Below are 18,215 nucleotides of genomic sequence, written 5' to 3'. Positions count from 1 at the left end.
CCGCTACCCACCAGCTTTGGTAGCTCTCCCCAAGCCTCAGCAGTGGTACGCACACTCCCTATCCCCTCGTCTCCTCCTCTATCCCAAGAGGCAGCCTCTGGACTTTGACAAACTGCAGTTGGAGCCTCTGAGACATCCCCCAGCTGTAGAGCCCCTGGTGGCCAGCGCCCATGTGGCTGGGTCAGGAGGATGGGAACTGATAGACCTTGCACCTTCCATTCCAAGCTGCAATTCATCCAGCACCCCTGCAGTGCTCACCTCCTAAACAGGGGATTGGAAAAGCCTGACCCCAGAGCCCAGCCCTGGCAGTTCATGACTCATGTTCACCAGGATTAAAATCAGAGGCCAAGAGCCTGTTAGCCTCGGACAGCGAGCAGGGAAAGGAAGGGTGCTTTCCAAGGCTGGGAGATGAGCCCTGCTTCATGACCGACACCTGGAGGCACCAAAGGACTGTCCAGGTCTGTTCCAGACCTGCAAGGATTTTGAGTCTGGAAAGTTCTCTCACTAGAAGAGGCCAGAATACTGTACTGCCCAGATACAATGCCCCCTCCAGTTACTATAAGGCGACGGGAGTGGGGGGTGGGGGTGGGGGGGCTCAGAGCTCCGAGGATGGAATTAGAGGTCGTGGTGCTCTGGAGCTCAGGGCCTCCCACACCATATCCTATTCTGTTTGGACATCAAGGTGTGAGGATGGGGGTGGATGGGGTAGGCCGGGGCAGAGAGAGGGAAAGGTGACTGGGAACATCTGACTGAGTGAGGAGACCCAGACTCAAAGGCCTTCCAGCCTCTGGAGTAGGACAGAGCCGGTGCCCTCTCCAGCCGGGATGCAAAGCTCTATGTAGCTCATAATGAAAGACTTCCTGCCCAAACCCCTCAGCTTCTAATTAGCCATTGTTCCGCATAATCTGCTAAATGGTCCCAGCCCTGGGGGAACAGCCATTTGCCAATGAACTTGGCTGCCAAGCCACCAGCAAACCAGTCCTCCCACCCCGCTCCACCCCCCTCTGGGCCTCACAAGGCTGTGGGAAATGGGTGAGGGCAGGCAATCCTGGTCGAGCCCAGGGAAGGTGCTGGGACCTCTGTCCCCCACACTCACCCCGAACTCATGGGCAAGCATGCTATCAGCATCCCTCTTGGATAAAGCATGGCTTCTCTCAGGAGAAGCGTCACTACGGGCTGTGTGTGCACGCTGAGAACCTCCCACCAGTGAACTCATCTGACCTCATGGCAGCCTGGGAGCTGAGGACCTGCCCGAGTTCTCCCTTCTAGACAGGTGGAAGCCGGTTTTGGGATCTGACTTAGGAACCACATTCTCAACAACTCGGTCACAGCTGTACAGCATGGCTGGAGGCTGCCACAGAGGACACAGGCTCACCAGGAAACCTGGCCTAGAACCTCCAGACTACGAGGAACACAAACTCTCTTCTGCGGATGCGAGCTCGGGTTTACCACAGTACCCAGAAATAATGGCTGACTTGGGTTGAAGGAGAGGCAGGAGTCACCCACCCGCAAGGTTCACAATGGGATAGAAAAGCCCACTTTGAAACTCAGTGGCCTGGGCGGGGATCACCACGGCTCAGAAGAGCAGCCTGTGTTTCCTCCTCAGCGGTGCTGGGAGGGCAAAGGTCAGAGGTGGGACGGTGCCGCTATGGAGCATGTGCAGAACACAGACATGTCACCTGCCCTTGTTAACAGAAGGGGAGGGAAGGGGATAGCGCCTTTTCTCTGCCTGTCAGTACAAACAGGCAGTGCACCACAGATCCTGCCATTTAACCCCTGCCAAAGCGGAAGGAAACTGACACCGGGATGCCATTTTACCAATGACAAAAACTAAGGCCCAGGGATGAAGGTTCAGAGACAGGGTATTTAGGGACGCCCATGACAGGTTGGGTGGTTTGCTTGTTTGTTTAATTATTTCATTCATGTGCTCGGTGTGTGACGGGGCGGGGGTGTGCACCGAGGTGCGTGCAGAGGTCAGAGGGACAACTTGTAGGAGTCATTCATCTCCTTCTACCACGTGGATTCCAGAGACGGAGCTCAGGTGGTCGGGCCTAGTGTGGCACCCTTCCTCACTGGCCCCAAAGGTCTAGATCTTCCACAGACTGCGCACGGGGGCTCATCTGCGACTGCCAGTGACCCACGCCTGGGAAACAGCCAAGATGGTGACATAGGACCGTAGTACACGATGGCCCCATGCAGAATGGAAATATTCAGACTGTGTCCAGCGAGGGACACATGATAAAATCACACAGTTAGGTTAAAAAACAAGACTCATCTCTGAGTCTGAGCTGAGGGACTCTGTGAGGGAGACAGCCCCGTCTTTCCAAACCCAATATGAAGGAAGCAGAATACATCTGCCACAAAGGTCAGCCTGGAAGTGGGCGGCGCCATCGCTGGCTGGGGGCCTGGACTGTGTGAGGGACCAGAGAAGGCAACTGTCTTGTTTCTCTGTCTTAACTGTGGCTGGGACATGATTGGCTGTTTGAAGTCCCTGCTCCCTTGACTCCATGGGATGGCGGACTGTAACCTGTGACCTAACGTAAACCCTTCCTCCTCCGAGCTTGCCTTTTTTCTTTGTTTCCTTTTCAGTTTTGGTTTTCGAGACAGGATTTCTCTGTGTAGCCCTGGCTGTTCTGAAACTCATTCTCTAGACCAGGCTGTCCTCGAACTCAGAGACCTGCCTGTCTCTGCCTCCCAAGTGCTGGGGTTAAAGGCATGCGCCACCGCTGCCTGGCTAAGTAGCTTTTCGTTGGGATGTTTTACACAGCAACAGAAACAGAACTCGGACCCCATCTACGGGGTTTTCCTTATAACTGCTTCAACAGGCTAAATCGATGCCCGGTGTGTGTGTGTGTCTGTGTGCCTGTGTGTGTGTGTGTGTGTGTGTGTGTGTGTGTCTGTCTGTCTGTCTGTCTGTCTGTGTGTCTGTGTGTCTGTGTGTGTGAGTGTGTGTGTGTCTGTGTGTGTGAGTGTGTGTCTGTGTGTGCATCTGTGTGCCTGTGTGTGTGAGTGTGTGTGTCTGTGTGTCAGTGTGTGTCTGTATGTGAGTGTGTGTGCCTGTGTGTGTGTGTCTGTGTGTCTGTGTGTAAGTGTGTATGTGTATGCGTGTGTGTCTGTGTGTGTGAGTGTGTGTCTGTGTGTGTGTGTCTGTGTGTGAGTGTGTGTGTGTCTGTGTGTGAGTGTGTATGTGTCAGTATGTGTGAGTGTGTGTCTGTGTGTGAGTTGTGTGAGTGTGTGTGTCTGTGTGTCTATGTGTGAGTGTGTGTCTGTGTGTGAGTGTGTGAGTGTGTGTCTGTGTGAGTGTCTGTGTGTGAGTGTGTGTGTGTGTGTGTGTCTGTGTGAGTGTCTGTGTGCGTGTGTGTGTGTGGTGTGTGTGTCTCTGTGTGTCAGTGTGTCTGTGTGTGTGTGTGTCTGTGTGTGTGGTGTGTGTGTCTGTGTGTGTGTATCTGTGTGTGTGTGTATGGTGTGTGTCTGTGTGTGAGTGTGTGTGAGTGTGTGTGTCTGTGTGTCTGTGTGTGTGTGTGTGTGTGTATGTGTGTGTGTGTGTGAGTCTGTGTCTGTGTGTGAGTGTGTGTGTGTGTATGTGTGTGTGTGTCTGTGTGTGTGAGTGTGTGTGTGTGTCAGCAGGGTCACGTGAAGGCACGTGTCCAGCAGCTCGCCGAAGATCAGTCTAAATATTTCCATGAGCCAGCATTCCAGCCGGCGTTCAGATGTTAAATGGTCTGACTGCACACTGAACAGTGTGCTCTTGCAGAAGCTGAGAGTAGCTGTGGCAGTGGCCTGGGCTGTGTGCCTTGCAGGTGGTTTGGGTGTGATCAGAACACCCAAAGCTTTGCTCCCCTCCCATCTTTTCCTTTCCATAGGGACTTCAGCTTGGAAGTCACCTGATGAGGGACAGGCAGGACCGGGTGGGACCCCGCCCCTCTTCAAATGCAAGAGCCCTGAATGCCTGCCGATCTTCTCAAAAGATCTGTCCTCCGGCCACCTGAGGACACGCAGGAGGCCCGGGCAGGGCTCGATGCAGATACTGCTCAATTTCCAAGGCTAAAATTACATCTTAAGAGTAAATTTTCATAAAATGCGGTGACAGATTTAGGTGCTGAGAAGACGGGGCTTTCTCAGAAGGCCTAAAAATGACCCAAATAGTTAAAATCAGCTGAGAGAGTGGAACAGGCAGAGCCCAGGAGAGCAGCCAATTCTTTTCCAGCCTGCAGGTTCGAGATGGCCTCCACCCCTGACTCTCCTGGCCATGGGAGGCTTAGCTCACAGCCGAGGTTCTGCTCCCTGCAGTGAACCCACGGGTGCAGTTGCTAAGCGAGCTCTGTCCGCTGCAAAGGGGCACTGGCTTCCGAGGGCAGCAAGGGGCATGGGGATGCTCTACAGGGGAGTTGCACAGTGAACAGAGTAAGGCTCTGGGTGTGTGTACGTCTGTGTGTTTACGTGTGCTGCAAGTGGATAGGAGCCCACGGAAGCCAAAGATTCCCCCAGAAGCAATGACAGAGGTGGTTGTGGGTGCTAGGAACTGAACCCAAGTCAAAAGCCATCTCTTTAGCCCACTACCCCTTTATTATATACTCCCTGGACGGGCCTCTTCTGGTGTGTCTGAAGACAGCTACAGTGTACTCATATGAAAAAGGGGGGAGGGGGAGCTGGAGAGATGGCTCAGTGGTTAGAGCACTGACTGCTCTTCCAGAGGTCCTGAGTTCAATTCCCAGCGACCACATGGTGGCTCACAACCATCTGTAATGGGATCCGACGCCCTCTTCTGGTGTGTCTGCAGACAGTGACCGTGTACTTATATAGAATAAATAAATAAATCTTCACAAGGCCTGGACGGGCCCGCTCATTTGCCTTCTTGCTTCCACAACCATTTTTTTGCTACTGTGTGTGCTATGTCCCCGACCTCCTGGAAACCCAGTACTTTGAACAAATGCTCCCTCTGACATAGGCAGGGTGAAGCACCCTAACTCCACAGCCTGAGGCCAATCTAGAAGTAGAGCCAGAGGGGGCTGAAGGTTCCTGGGCTCACATTCTTTTTGAACCACGAGGCTTATATATCGGATCCCAGTGGTGTTTAAGGACATTAAGTAGTGGGCTCAATGGGGAAAGGCGCTTGCCGCCAAGCCTGACCACCTAAGTTCGATCCCTGATACCTCCACGGCGGAAGAAGAGAAGCAATGCCAAGTAACCCTCCGACTTCCATTTGTGTGTCGTGGTGTGTCCATACCCACACACGTATGGGTATGTATAGGTGTGTACGTGTCCACGCACATAAATAACCACGGTTTCTAAAAATCCAAAGAGGGCCAATCAGATGGCTCGCCGGTAAAGGAGCCTACCAGAAAGTCTAAATGGAGTTCTAACCCCAGGACTGACAGGGTGAAAGTTGTCCTCTGACCTGCAAAAGCCACCCCCCCACACACTCAAATAAATATAATAGTTTTTTATTTGTTTTTTGAGACAAGGGTCTTTCTATTTATACAGCCCTGGCAGCCCTGAAATTCACGATGTAGACCAGGCTAGCCTCAAACTCGAGACTCAGACACACAAAAACACACACAGACACAGACACAGACACAGACACACAGACACACACAGAGCAAACACCCAGGGCCCCTACTCATTCCCCCAGCTTCTCTGTTTCCCTACTCCTTGGTACATTGCTGGCATCCGCATATGCTATGTGTGGCTCAGTGGTTAGAGCACTGGCTGCTCTTCCAGAGGTCCTGAGTTCAATTCCCAGCAACCACATGGTGGCTCACAGCCATCTGTCATGGGATCCGACGCCCTCTTCTGGTGTGTCTGCAGACCAACCAGGAGAGCCAACAGCAAGGCCTGAAGTCACGCCAAAGTTCTACGGTGACTGTCGTGTTCAAACAGGAGAGATCTTTACCGCCGACATCTTGTTCCCATCACAAGCCATACCCTCCTCACCTTCTCTGTGTGGAATTCAATCTGGGTCCGACCTCCACAAAGACCTCGGAGGCCCTGCGCCAAGCTCAGGTGTGTCCCTGCCCGGCCCTGCATGTGTGTTTTGGGGCCCGATGGGAATGGGGGAGGGGAGCCAAGGAAGCTGGGCCGGTCGGAGGCCCTGGACCTAATGGAGACCATTTTCAATTATAGGATGTAATTAACAGTCCGCCAAAGCCGTGCCCCTCTGAAGAGGTCCTTCCAGACTTCCTCTAATGAATCACCGAGCCACGAGTGTATTCCTGGTGCTCAAGTCTGCAAGCTCGGCCAAAAGGCCTCAGAAGTAATTAGTCCACTTAAGCGGGCTAAACGGTTTCCTAGCAATCGGGTTTACGATTCAATGGACTTCAAGTCTTAGAGAGCGAAGAATCCCATGAGCCAGCCTCAGGGGAAGGAGCCCCATTTCTCAGACTCATCTTACACACTCCGCCCTTGGCTTCCACTATGTCTGGCAACTGGCCTGCTCTTCCCGGCTTCCGGGCAGGACCTTTTCCCGAGGAGCATGTTTGGACCCAGGGGAGCTGGGCTTCTCTCTCTATTTGGGGACACCAAGCAGGACCTATGCAGAGCCCTCCACCTTGCACCTTTCTCCCAGGAGTTCGTGGGGAGGGTGATGATGTGAAATTGCCCTGGAGGGATTGGAGATTTAGCTCAGTGGTAGAGCGCTTGCCTAGGAAGCAAGGCCCTGGTTCGGTCCCCAGCTCCGAAAAAAAGAACCAAAAAAAAAAAAAAAAAAAAAATTGCCCTGGAAAATCAGGGCCTCAGCCAACCCTTTCCTGTTCTGTTTGTTACCCTACTTTAAGCAGCGGAAGTAGCAGACACAACCTTCAGCCACCTCAGGCATCATGGATAGCCACGGGAAAGCCAGTTTCATCAATGATAGGCCAAAGAAACTGCATACTCCCACCATGGAAGAGAATGTCCCTCCACCCCTCACTTCAGTACAGTCTAGAGTCCGGGGTTTGACTGAGAGTGGGATGGGGTGGGGGGGACAGCATTTGTGTCAAACAAGGAAGACAGGGCCTCCTGGGGCCACTTGTTTCCTCTATATTCTACTAGCTTATTCTTCTCTGCATTTGAAGACCTGGGAGCTCAGTGAGGGGCGGGGAGGCCAAGGACAGGAAAAGACAGCAGCCACCATTTCCTGCTAGACTGCATGGGTTCAAATCCCGTTTCTAAGATGTTCGTCCCTTTAGCTATGAAGAGCCTGCTGGGTGCTGGGCGCCTGTCCTAGGTACTCAAAAGGGACCGGGTAGGCAAAGATCTTGGAAATATGCCCTGTGGTGACACGTGACCAGACAATACTGAGAGCAGAGTCTGATCGATGGCCAAAAACAAATAAATAGACGAGGAGAACAAAAGGGCGTGTGTGAGCCATATTGGGCCGTATCGGGTAGGCAGAGGCTTTACCCAGAGGCCTTCTTATGACAGGTGACATGGGTGTCAGGATATGGAGAAATTGTGGAGGAAATACATGAGGGTGGGATGTGCAAGGGCCCTGAGGCAGGAGGACACCCGTGTCCATCAGGTGGATTAGCAAGGAGAGGGAGGGAGTAGTAGATAGCTAACATCAGCCAGCCACACATGGGACACCAGAACAGGTGAGCCCGGAGGGATCTGGAAGGCCATAGTTTGGCCTGGTTGGCGTCACTGCTCAGCTCTGGGTACAGAAAGAGCAGAATCTGATGAGCCTTCAGCAGGATCCGTCCAGAGGTTTCACTGAAGGAGACAGATCTCGCCCACCTCCTGAGGCCACTTTGGTTCAAAAGCCCTTCCCCACAGCGCCTCTGTGACAAGGGACACTTAAAACAGGCCCGGGGTAGAAGGGTGTGGCTCCCGGTGGAGTTAGAAGCCAGACAGAGGAGCTGGGCCTTGGTCCGAGCCGAGGAAAGCTGGGAAGAGTTTCTGAGCAGGGAATCCCCTCACTGAATCCATGCTCATGTTGGACAGGAACATGGGAGGGAAGTCTGCTGGGGAGTCCTAAGGTGAACAAGGGGCTCTTGTCCCAGGCACTGGGGTTGGTAATGTGATCCTGGACTACTCCCTTTGTGTCTTGGGGACATCTCGAGGATGTCCCCTCACTTTGGGGGTCCTTGAGGGGAGGACCACTGTGATGATCAATTTGGTTGGGTTAAGAAGAACCTAGGAGGGGTTGGGGATTTAGCTCAGTGGTAGAGCGCTTGCCTAGCAAACGAAGGCCCTGGGTTGGGTCCCCAGCTCCGAAAAAATAGAAAAAAGAAGAAGAAGAAGAAGAAGAAGAAGAAGAAGAAGAAGAAGAAGAAGAAGAAGAAGAAGAAGAAGAAGAAGAAGAAGAAGAAGAAGAAGAAGAAGAAGAAGAAGAAGAAGAAGAAGAAGAAGAACAACAAGAACAACAACAACAACAACAACAACAACAACAACAACAACAACAACAACAACCTAGGAGAGCAGAGAAGAACAGCTCTGGGTCTGTGAGGTTCACCTGTAGAGGCGTAATTAGATGGTTTAATCTAGCATCGGAGTCAAACTTTGAATAGACTACTAGTAGGAAGGAAAAACAGGCAGAGTGGGTCCTGGTTGGAGGAAGAGGTCCCAGGAGGGCAGGTCCTAGTGGAGGCGGGGCTCTATCTTTTTTTAAAAAAAATAAACTATTTTAAAGATTTGTTTCTAATTATGTACACACGCATCTCTGCCTGGGGCCATGTGCAAGGTCCATGTAGGACAGAAGAGGACATCCGATCCCTGTTGCAGCTGTTACAGAGAGTGGCGGGTGCCGAGACTTGAACTCGGGTCCTCTGCAAGAGTAGCAATTGCTCAAAACCACCCCCGCCGTCTCTCCAGCCCTGGGTTACACATGTCTTGCCCAGGGACCCTTTCTCCTTCTCCTGGTTTCCCATCCGCCATGAGATGAACCGCCTCTCCCTTCACAAATCCCTCTTCTATCCAAACGAACGAGCATGGGCTGCTCTAAAACTGTGAACAAAAAATTAATTCCTCCCTGCATGCATGACAGCTCTGTGACAGGAGCTGATACAGGAAACAGGTGCCAGAGAAGCAGGGTCACTGGCGTGACTGAACGACCCTGCCACGGCTCTTAAGCCTCTGGCTTGGGGAAAGAGCTAGAAATGTCACAGGAGGCATGAGAAGCCTTAGGATGCTGTACACAGAGCGTAATTGATGATTCCGGTAGGAACCTGAAACAGCAGCGGAACAAGATAGTCAAGGCCAGGCTCCCAAAATCCCAGGGAAGGAGCCATTCCCAGCCGATTCTGGCAAGGACTTTGTGTATATCAAGTCCATGTTCTGAGACTTTGGGAAAGGCTGGGGTTAAAAGTAGTAAACTCGGGAGCTGGAGAGATGGCTCAGTGGTTAAGAGCGTTGACTGCTCTTCCAGAGGTCCTGAGTTCAATTTCCAGCAACCACATGGTGGCTCCCAACCATCTGTAATGGGATCTGATGCCTTCTTCTGGTGTGTCTGAAGACAGCTACAGTGTATTCATACACTCATGTGAATGGGATGGAGGAAACATCGAGACTGCATTGTATCCAGGCTATGGCACAGACAGCACTGGCTGCATTTAGCCAAACTTACAGTGAGAGCTAGAAGCAAAAAGCAGGAGATAAAGATCTGTATATGCCACAGTACGGCCAGAAAAGAAGCACGTTTATAGAATTAGAGAGATTCCAAATAGGATTGTTACTAAAAAGCCATGCATTCAGCACGGGAACAAGAGGGAGATGCTGCGGTTAACCAGACCCCAGCCATGACAGGTGAAAGTTTAGAAACCAGTAAACTCATTTCAAAGACTCTCCCTTCAAAAAGGTCCTCTGAGACATGGAACGGGGCAGCCTAAAGGGTTGTTTTATTCACTCAGAGCCCACTGCAATGGTAGCCCAAAGGGCCTAGCCAAGGCTCACGCTGGTGTCTGCCTCTGGTGTGGGCCACAGGACGCTGGTGCCATTGGCATTTGGAATGCAAAGGTCAAAGGTCACCAAGGCTTACACCCAAATTTCAAAGGAAAGCCCGTTGGGCTGGGCAGTGTTTGGCCAGATCCTGTGAGCTGCCTCCAGAGAGGGTGACGGATGAAGCTGAGAGAATGGAGCTTGGCTAACCCCAGGATGTTGGAGTTGACCGTGGACCTCTGCTGAGGGAAGCTTAGTCAGTGAAGCGGCCATGACCCAGGAGAGAGGCCATGGGGGCTGCAAACAGCAAGGTCCTGAGAGGGGCTCTTGTTAAGTACACACAGAGACACCACAGTGTGTCCACAGACGTGGAGTTATAGGATCTGGTATTTGCTCTGCTGGGTGGCTCTGGTGGCCTTGCTTTAGTCTGGGCCCATTTTGTTGTTCTCCCGTTCCTCTGTGTTGGGAGTGGGAATGTGTGCTCTAGGCTGCCGTATCTTGGAAATGTGTAACTTGTGTTTGGTTTTGTTTTCTTCCCGTATGAGTTTACAGCCAAGAGTTTCTTAACTGTTGGGACGGTTAAGAAAGTGGGGACAAGAGAGATGAACTGAATGCATTTTGTAGTATGAGATGGGTGTGAGCCTTTTGGGGTCAGAGGTAGATTTTCAGTCATTAACGCTTTTGGTTTAACTGAATTGAGAAACACATTGGTGGTTTGCAAAGCAATCCTCCCCCTCTTTCTCCTCCTCTTCTTCCTCCTCTTCCTCCCCCTCTTCCTCTTCCTCCCCCTCTTCCTCTTCCTCCTCCTCCTCTTCCTCTTCCCCCTTCCTCCCCTCTTCTCCCTTCCTCTTCCCCCTCCTCCTCCTCTTCCTCTTCCTCCTCCTCTCCTCCTCCTCCTCCCCCTCCTCCTCCTCCTCCTCCTCCTCTTCCTCCTCCTCCTCCTCCTCCTCCTCCTCCTCCTCCTCCTCCTCCTCCTCCTCCTCCTCCTCCTCCTCCTCCTCCTCCTCCTCCTCTTCCTCCTCCTCCTCTTCATCCTCCTCCTCCTCCTCTTCATCCTCTTCCTCCTCCTCTTCCTCCCCCTCTTCCTCTCCTCCTCCTCCTCTTCATCCTCTTTCTCCTCCTCCTCTTCCTCCCCTTCCTCCTCCTCTTCCTCCTCTTCCTCCTCCTCCTCTTCCTCCCCCTCCTCCTCTTCCTCCTCCTCCTCTTCATCCTACTCCTCCTCCTCTTCATCCTCTTCCTCCTCCTCCTCCTCCTTCTTTTATTGACCCAGGGTCTCTCTTTGTAGCCCTGGCTGTCCTGAAACTTGCTAAGTAGACCAGGCTAGCCTTGAACTCACAAAGCTCCTCCTGGCTCTGACTCTCCAGTGCTGGGATTGATGACTTCTGCCACCACGAATGACTTAAAACAGGCTTTCTTGTGTGTGCGAGGGAGTTTCCAGAGATCAGTAGGTAGACCATAGGGCTCTGATCTAACAAATGGATTTTTTTCCCCTCCTTTTTAATGAGTGGTGTGGTGCCCTGAACACAGATTTTCTATGGAGTGTCTGGGCGCCGGGGCTCAGGCAGAGGAAACAGGTCAGTGGGGCTATGCCCCTGGGTACTTACTACTCCTTCTCCTGTATTTCCTTTATCCTCTATTTCCTGTCTTCCACAGGGTGAGCAGCTCCCCCTTTCCATGTGCTTCCCCAAACGAGTGCTTGTGCTCAGGGCCAAGCAACCATTGCTAGATCCACCCCATTATCTGAGCCAAAATCGATCTCCCTTCCTTTAAGCTCCTCTCAGTTTCAGAAAGCAACTAACAGTCGAGTCTTCCCTCTTCCCAGAGCTCCTTGAGGACAGGCACAGCCCACTCTGCCTTCATACTCCATACCCTCTGCTCGCCCCGCCAGCCTTAGGTACTACAGAGGGATGAACAACACGCTGGTGCGTCCTGGGTGGGAAAGGGGCGGGACTTACCTCTCGCCATTGCTTGTTCTCCATCCCTTGAGTGTACATGACACATACTGGAGAGGAGAAGAGAAAACGCGGGTTAATACCTCAGGCCGAGAGGAAGGGAGGGCCTCAGCCTGGATTTGCTCGTCTGGGTTCGGAGAAAGGGTGGGCATCTGCTGAGGTAGCTGGGGCTTCGGTGAATGAAGGTAAGAAGAGCCTGGCCTCTAAACCTAGACCATAGTTGGTTTGCTATGGAGATGGGCCCCACATCTTGCACAAGCATCCGGCCAGAGAGTTATATCTCCAGGTCCCCAGTGGGTCTCGCTCTCCATGACAACACCTTGGCACGTCTTTCGGGAGGGAACTCAAGGGCTGTCAATTGCTACACCATAGAAAGGGCAAGGGGTGTGAGGCAGGTGGGCACGTGGGTGTGACAGAGGACTGAGTGGCGGGTATGGTGAGGTTGGTGTCGGAAACACTGTCCTTCCAGAGTCGGAAGGGTTCCATAAGCCTGTTACTGTCACCAGATCCTCTCAACTGATGGGGAAACTGAGGCTCTGCGAAGGCCAAAGACCTACCCATCCAAGGTCATGCTCATGGCCAGGACTGCTCTCCCAAACCCATGCTCATTCCCCTCAGAGCAGAGCCAACGGGGGCTCATAGATAGAAGCCTTCTTGTGTCAGACGCCCCAACACCTCCCAAGCTGCTCTGAGGTGCTAAGTCCAAGGATGGTGGCAGAGTAGGGGCCAACTCCCCAGTTCTCTGGACACCCTCAGCGCTTGCCAGCTTTGACTAACTAGCCCATGCCTGCACAGCTCCAATACTTAGCCAGAGCGGCTGCTGGCCCCTGTCTCTAGTCACCAGGCTGCTGTGTCACTGGGGTGGCTATTGCCATCAGAGAAGGACTTACGTGGATCAGACTTGGAAAACATGTCTTTGTCCAAGAGGTTCCTGAAAGAAGGGAGAGAGAGAGAGAATTAGCAGAGATAGAGGGAACTGGGTGTCTGGACCTAAAGTTGGTGCTGAGTCTGGAGACGGCCTCTGGTCTGGCCTCAGACAGAATAGAAAGGAAAGACATACATTCCTTAGCACGGTTGATCAACTTCATTAAGTGCCCCGGGGCCACGAGGATTCCACATGTTTGACACGCTCGAACTCAGGTCAAGCAGAGGGAGACTGGAGACCAAGCGAGGCAGGAGTTCAAGGCCATCCTGGGGACTATACTGTGGATTAGAACAGCCTGGGTTACATGCAACCCTGTCTTTAAAGGGGCAGGGGCTGGAGAGATGACTCAGCGGTTAAGAGAACTGACTGCTCTTCCAGAGGTCCTGAGTTCAAATCCCAGCAACCCCATAGTGGCTCACAACCGTCTGTAATGAGATCTGATGCCCTCTTCTGGTGTGTCTGAAGACAGCGACAGTGTGCTCACAATGAATGAAGGAAGGAAGACAGGGACAGTGTTCTCACATACAATAAATGAATGAACAAATGAATGAATGAGCTGGGAGTCTCTGAAGTCACTCCTGCCCCCCCCCCCAGTATACTAAGATCTGAAGTGCTCCCCAACCCAAACCACAACCACAGCTTCTCCAGATTAGTACCATGGTGCACTGCACCTTGGAGATTCTCATTAACCAAACCTTAGTCAGCTTCAGATATCAGCCTTTCCTGCCTCTATCACTTAAAAATAAGAAATGAATGATTGAATGAATGAATGATAACTATAACCCACGAGAAAGCGTCTATTTAACTTCTGGTCTCCCAGAATACATATCACAGTCCACTGATTCCCTCGTCCAGTGCATACAGAAGAATTAATGAATGACTCCTCACTGAGGACCCAGCAAACCAGAACAGGAAGGACAGCAAGGGCTGGTCGGGGCGACACTCAGAGCCTTCATACACCCTGTTAGCTACAGACAGGCAAACTGCATCACATCTCGGCTCTGCATGGGTGACCCGACTACCTCGTGCCTCAATGTCCCCACTCATAAAATGGGGCTCAGGACAGCCCAAGGCTGCTTAGATCAATAAATGTGCATTGCCTGGCATTTACAGATCAGTAAATGACCCCAAAGACCCCAAGACGTTTGTTCAGCCCCCAAGAATCCCCTACAGTTGTTCAGGCCCCCACTGGCTCAGAGAAACACAGCCTGTGAGACCAGGCCTTTAGCTTCAAGCAGGGCCCCAGTCACCAGGGCACTGACCAGACCAGACTAAACCAGACCTTAGGTGTTTTTCCTCTGCTTTCTCCTTTGGGAGAAAAGTCAGAATGTATTTTTTTCCCCTAAAAGAGCATAAAACCCTTCGGCTGTCTGCTCAGCTGCCTAGAGCTTGGCTTCTTTTGTTCCTTAAACCGAGGCTGGGAAGGCAGAGCCAAGGCTCTTTGCTTCCTGCCGCCCCCAAGGACTCATTTCCAACTCCCCAGCTCCCAGGGAGGCTGGGAGAAACATTACCAGGCTGTGAGGCCAGGAGCTACTGAGGTCCCAGTGGAAGGTGATGGGGGATTTCCCAGCAGAGAGGCCAGAGAGAGGGGCTGGTGAGGGGCTGGGACAGAGGCTCTGTCTGAGAGGATATGCCTCCCCCTGCCTGAGGTAACTACACCCCCTGGTTTTCTCTCACAGAGGTGCCAAGTTTTGCGCATAGCTGTAATGAGAAAGTACGGTACTTCAGCCATCGCAGGCTGGGGACCCTCAGCAGGGATCGTGGACCCTGGAGACAAGCAGATGGGGGGGGGGTACGTGTGTGCTGGATGCGGGTTTGTCTTGTTCAATTCTCAAAGAAAACCAAGAGGCTGCAAACATTAGGCAAAGGCTAAGCCTGGCTGCCCAGGTCTGCTACCCGTGATTCTGAGGCAGGAGAATCACAAGTTCAAGGCCTGCTTGGGCTACATAGTGAGTTCAGTGGGAGTCTGGCAACTTAGTTGTCTCAGAAGAACACAAGTCAAAAGGGTTAGAGCTCAGGGGCCGGAGAGGTGGCTCAGTGGTTAAGAGCACTGACTGCTCTTCCAGAGGTCCTGAGTTCAATTCCCAGCAACCACAGGGTGGCTCACAACCATCTGTAATGGGATCTGATGTCCTTTTCTGGTGTGTCTGAAGACAGCTATAGTGTACTCATATACATAAAATAAATCAATAAATCTTTGAAAACAAAAATAAAAGAAAGAGAGGGTGATAGGGAACTCACTTATCACGCACAAGGCCGCAGGTTCAATCCCAGCACAGGAAAAGGAGGGAAGGAGGGAGGGAAAGAGGCAGGCAAGTTGGTTTCTTTGAACTGGGAACAGTGGTATACACCAGACAAGGTAATTAGTATGAGACTAGCTGGTGGTAGGCTCAGATGAACTGAGCCCCAAGTCCTGAGAGAACACAGATATCACTTTGTTTTTCAAAATCAACTTCATGCCAAACATCTGGTCAATGGAGTAGATGAGGGGTGACCGCTCCCTCACACGACTGGCCAGGTCCTTTGTCAGGTACCTAACCTGGGACATTCAACAGACCCTAATCTCAATGCCAGCAGATGCTGGTTCACATTCCGAAAGGGAAGGATCCGACCTCTCAAGTCCCAGTCACGGAGGTGCCCAGGAGCGCAAAACCTGGGATCTCCCACACCCATGTGGGCCACCTATGCCCCTTCCACCGCAGTGGCACATCAGAGAGGAATGGAAAGACACCCATCTCCCGCACACCTCACAGGAAGAAGTCATCAAAGAAGACAGGCCAGGAGGAAAGACCAGGGCATGTGTACCCACCACCACCTCTGTGCCATCTCCCTGCCAAGCAACCTTGCCAGGCCTAATGAGCACTTCTCACAGGGCATCCAGCAAGCCTTCCGGGGCTGGCAGCATTTTTTATCGTTGCGAGATATTGCCCTAATTGTCCCTGCCGAGTCGCAGGGTCAGGGGAGAGAGCTGTGGCCTCAGAAACAGCCAGGTGGGGATCCTGCGTGGCCACGCTGCAATCTGTCACTCTGGAGGGTCTCCCCACGCCTCAGTTTCTTGTAGGTATGTGGGGGTCGCTTGCTTCTCAGAGCAGGTATAAGCCATAACAGCATCCATTCCCCATGGTGTGAGAAGTCTCCAAAACTCCTGCCTGTCTCCTCCAAGGCTGTGTGTGGCTTATAGCTTCCTTCCCTCTCTGATCTCAGCTGGGTTCCCCCAACCACTCATCCTATTCCTGCCACACCGAACCCCCTGCACTTCTACAAGCAGAACAAGGCTTTTTCTGCCCCCGGGCCTTTGCACTTCCCTCCTTCCTGCTCTGTAAACCCCTCTGCTCTTCTCAGCGTCTTCACGGGCATCACATGCCTTGCTATCTGAATTGCATGAGCTCGTTTACTGATACGTCCACAGATTTAATCTGCCTATTAAAAAATTCACGTATGGGTTGGGGATTTAGCTCAGCAGTAGAGCCTAGCAAGCACAAGGCCCTGGGTTCGGTCCCCAGCTCCGAAAAAAAAAAAAAATTCACGTAGGATAGAACCAGTAGCTCATGCCTCTGATCCCAGCACTCGGGAGGCAGAGGCAATCAGATCTCCATGAGTTCGAGGCCAGTCTGGTCTACGTGCAGTGAGTCCCAGGACAGCCAAGGCTACGTAGTAAGACCTTCAACTCTCGAAGAACAGAACAGGGCATAGCTGGTATAGTGGTGCACCCATGTAAGCCCACCACCGTGGAAGCTGAGAGAAGAGGGAGATGGCCTTGAATTCACAAGGCCAGCTGAGGTACACACCGATAATGTCTCACAGAACCAAAAGGGCCTGATGCTCAACGTCAGAACACTTGCTAGAGAAATGGCCGGGCCCTAGTTCCGTCCTGGGCATTGGGTAGGCTTCCCTATTACTTACGCACTGCCGGAGATGAGCTGGGAGACCAGGGGAAGGAAGCTACCGGAAGGCTGGCTTCATTATAGAAGTCTCTGTGCTTTGCCTCTTAGGCAAGCAAGAGGCCTGCTTTCCTTTCCCTTTTCCTGAGGGAGCAAGGCCTGCCTCTGGGTCCCTCCAGGATCTCAAAGAGCCCGACCCCTCATCCTCGAGAAGCTCTGAAGGCCTTAACCTCTGAGGACATGGGCCATCTGTGGATCCACACCTCTAAAACCTGCTGACACTAACCGCAGGCACGGGCCTTCACCTCTCTGGGGCTTGATTTCCTAGGCAGACAAAAAAAAAGAAAAGCTGCAATTTACTGCAGAGGACTGTGGGGAGCTAAAAAGCCACAGCGGGGGGTCGGTGGGGGCAGGAGAGATAGCTCAGCATAAAGATGGGGGACTGGGGTCCCCAGAAATCCATAGAAATGGTGAGTGGGAATGACAGCCTGCCTGCAATTCCATCCCCAGAAGGTAGAAACAGAGTGCGTGCACATACACACACACACACACACACACACACACACACACACACACACACACACACCCCACACCACACCACCCCGTGCAATCTGGCTAGAGAGGTCTCTCTGCCCGTCACAACCCTTGGAGAAGCCAGACTTCCCCTGGACTTGAGGAGGTCAGTCGCCTTCCTGTGGAAGGAAGCTTGCTGGGAGCAGCAGTCCCCAGGAGCCCGCTGAGGGGCGGTCAGTCCGGTCCTCACCAGCCAGACACTGAGCCTGCAGCTGCCTCCACTTAGGAAGCCTGGTCAGGTGGTCAGGGCCCACTCCTAGCCCCAAGACACAGAGTTGGGAGGGGACAAAGTCAGACCTTCAGGAAACTGGCCATTGGTTCCCCAGGCAGCTGAAAAAAACGAACGCTCCCAATCTTCTAAGACGGTGCTATCTGAGGTGCTGGCTTAGACGGGAACCACAAGTATAGACGGAACACGTTTGCCTAACAAGGTTGGCAACTGCTCAGTCGAAATGTCCAACCTGTACCATGGTGACCTTCCCTGGCTTTGTTGACGATCTGGGTGTGGTCAACGGTTAAATGGCTTTCCTAATGCCGACTTATAGCGGCCACCAGGCTCTCCCCCTCCCCATGGCAGTCTCCCCTTCCTCTCAGAAGCAGGAGAGTGAATTCACACGTGTCTCCAAGGCCAGGACACAGCTCCAGAGCTGGGCTGTCTCTCTCCACAGGGTGCTGCACATTAGACAGACGGCAGTAACCAACCTCTAGGGCAGAAGCCCAGTTACCCACTAGCTCCTGAGGGGCCGTCTAGCCTGCCCTTGTATGCCTGTCTAATATGACCCTCCCGGACCAAGCGCAAAGGCTTCCAGTAATATGAAGAACTCAAGCTATTTTGACCACAGCTAAGACAGAGATGCTGGCCTGTCAGGGCCTCTGGAGGAAGAAGAGGGCAGGGGCCAGGTGAGCTTGGAATGGCTTTGCAGAATGGTTAACACTCCTAGTAGAAGGTCTGGGACTGACTGTCAGGGGGAAAGTCCTCGAGGCTCGAGGGTGTTTAAAGTCACATTTTCTAGCACGTCTGCTGGAATCCGA

The 18,215-nt window shown here is 52.6% G+C and overlaps 1 protein-coding gene across 3 annotated transcripts in view; it reads right to left on the bottom strand.

Moving 5' to 3' along the window:
- Cpne5 (copine 5) overlaps positions 1–18,215 on the bottom strand; it is an 81,576-nt gene that overhangs the window by 59,388 nt on the left and 3,973 nt on the right. For 2 of the 3 annotated variants that reach the window (XM_032888799.1, XM_032888797.1), the window contains exons 2-3: positions 12,695–12,735; positions 11,808–11,854 (exon numbers count right to left, since the gene is read on the bottom strand). In XM_032888799.1, coding sequence (XP_032744690.1) covers positions 11,808–11,854; positions 12,695–12,735 — 88 coding nt within the window. Of the gene's footprint in view, positions 1–11,807; positions 11,855–12,694; positions 12,736–18,215 lie in introns of those variants that run through there. The other variant, XM_032888798.1, reaches the window with a different exon arrangement.

This window comes from Rattus rattus, chromosome 18 (assembly GCF_011064425.1).
Source record: "Rattus rattus isolate New Zealand chromosome 18, Rrattus_CSIRO_v1, whole genome shotgun sequence".
NCBI classification, from domain to species: Eukaryota; Metazoa; Chordata; class Mammalia; order Rodentia; family Muridae; genus Rattus; species Rattus rattus.
This window is presented reverse-complemented; position numbering and strand designations above follow the sequence as displayed.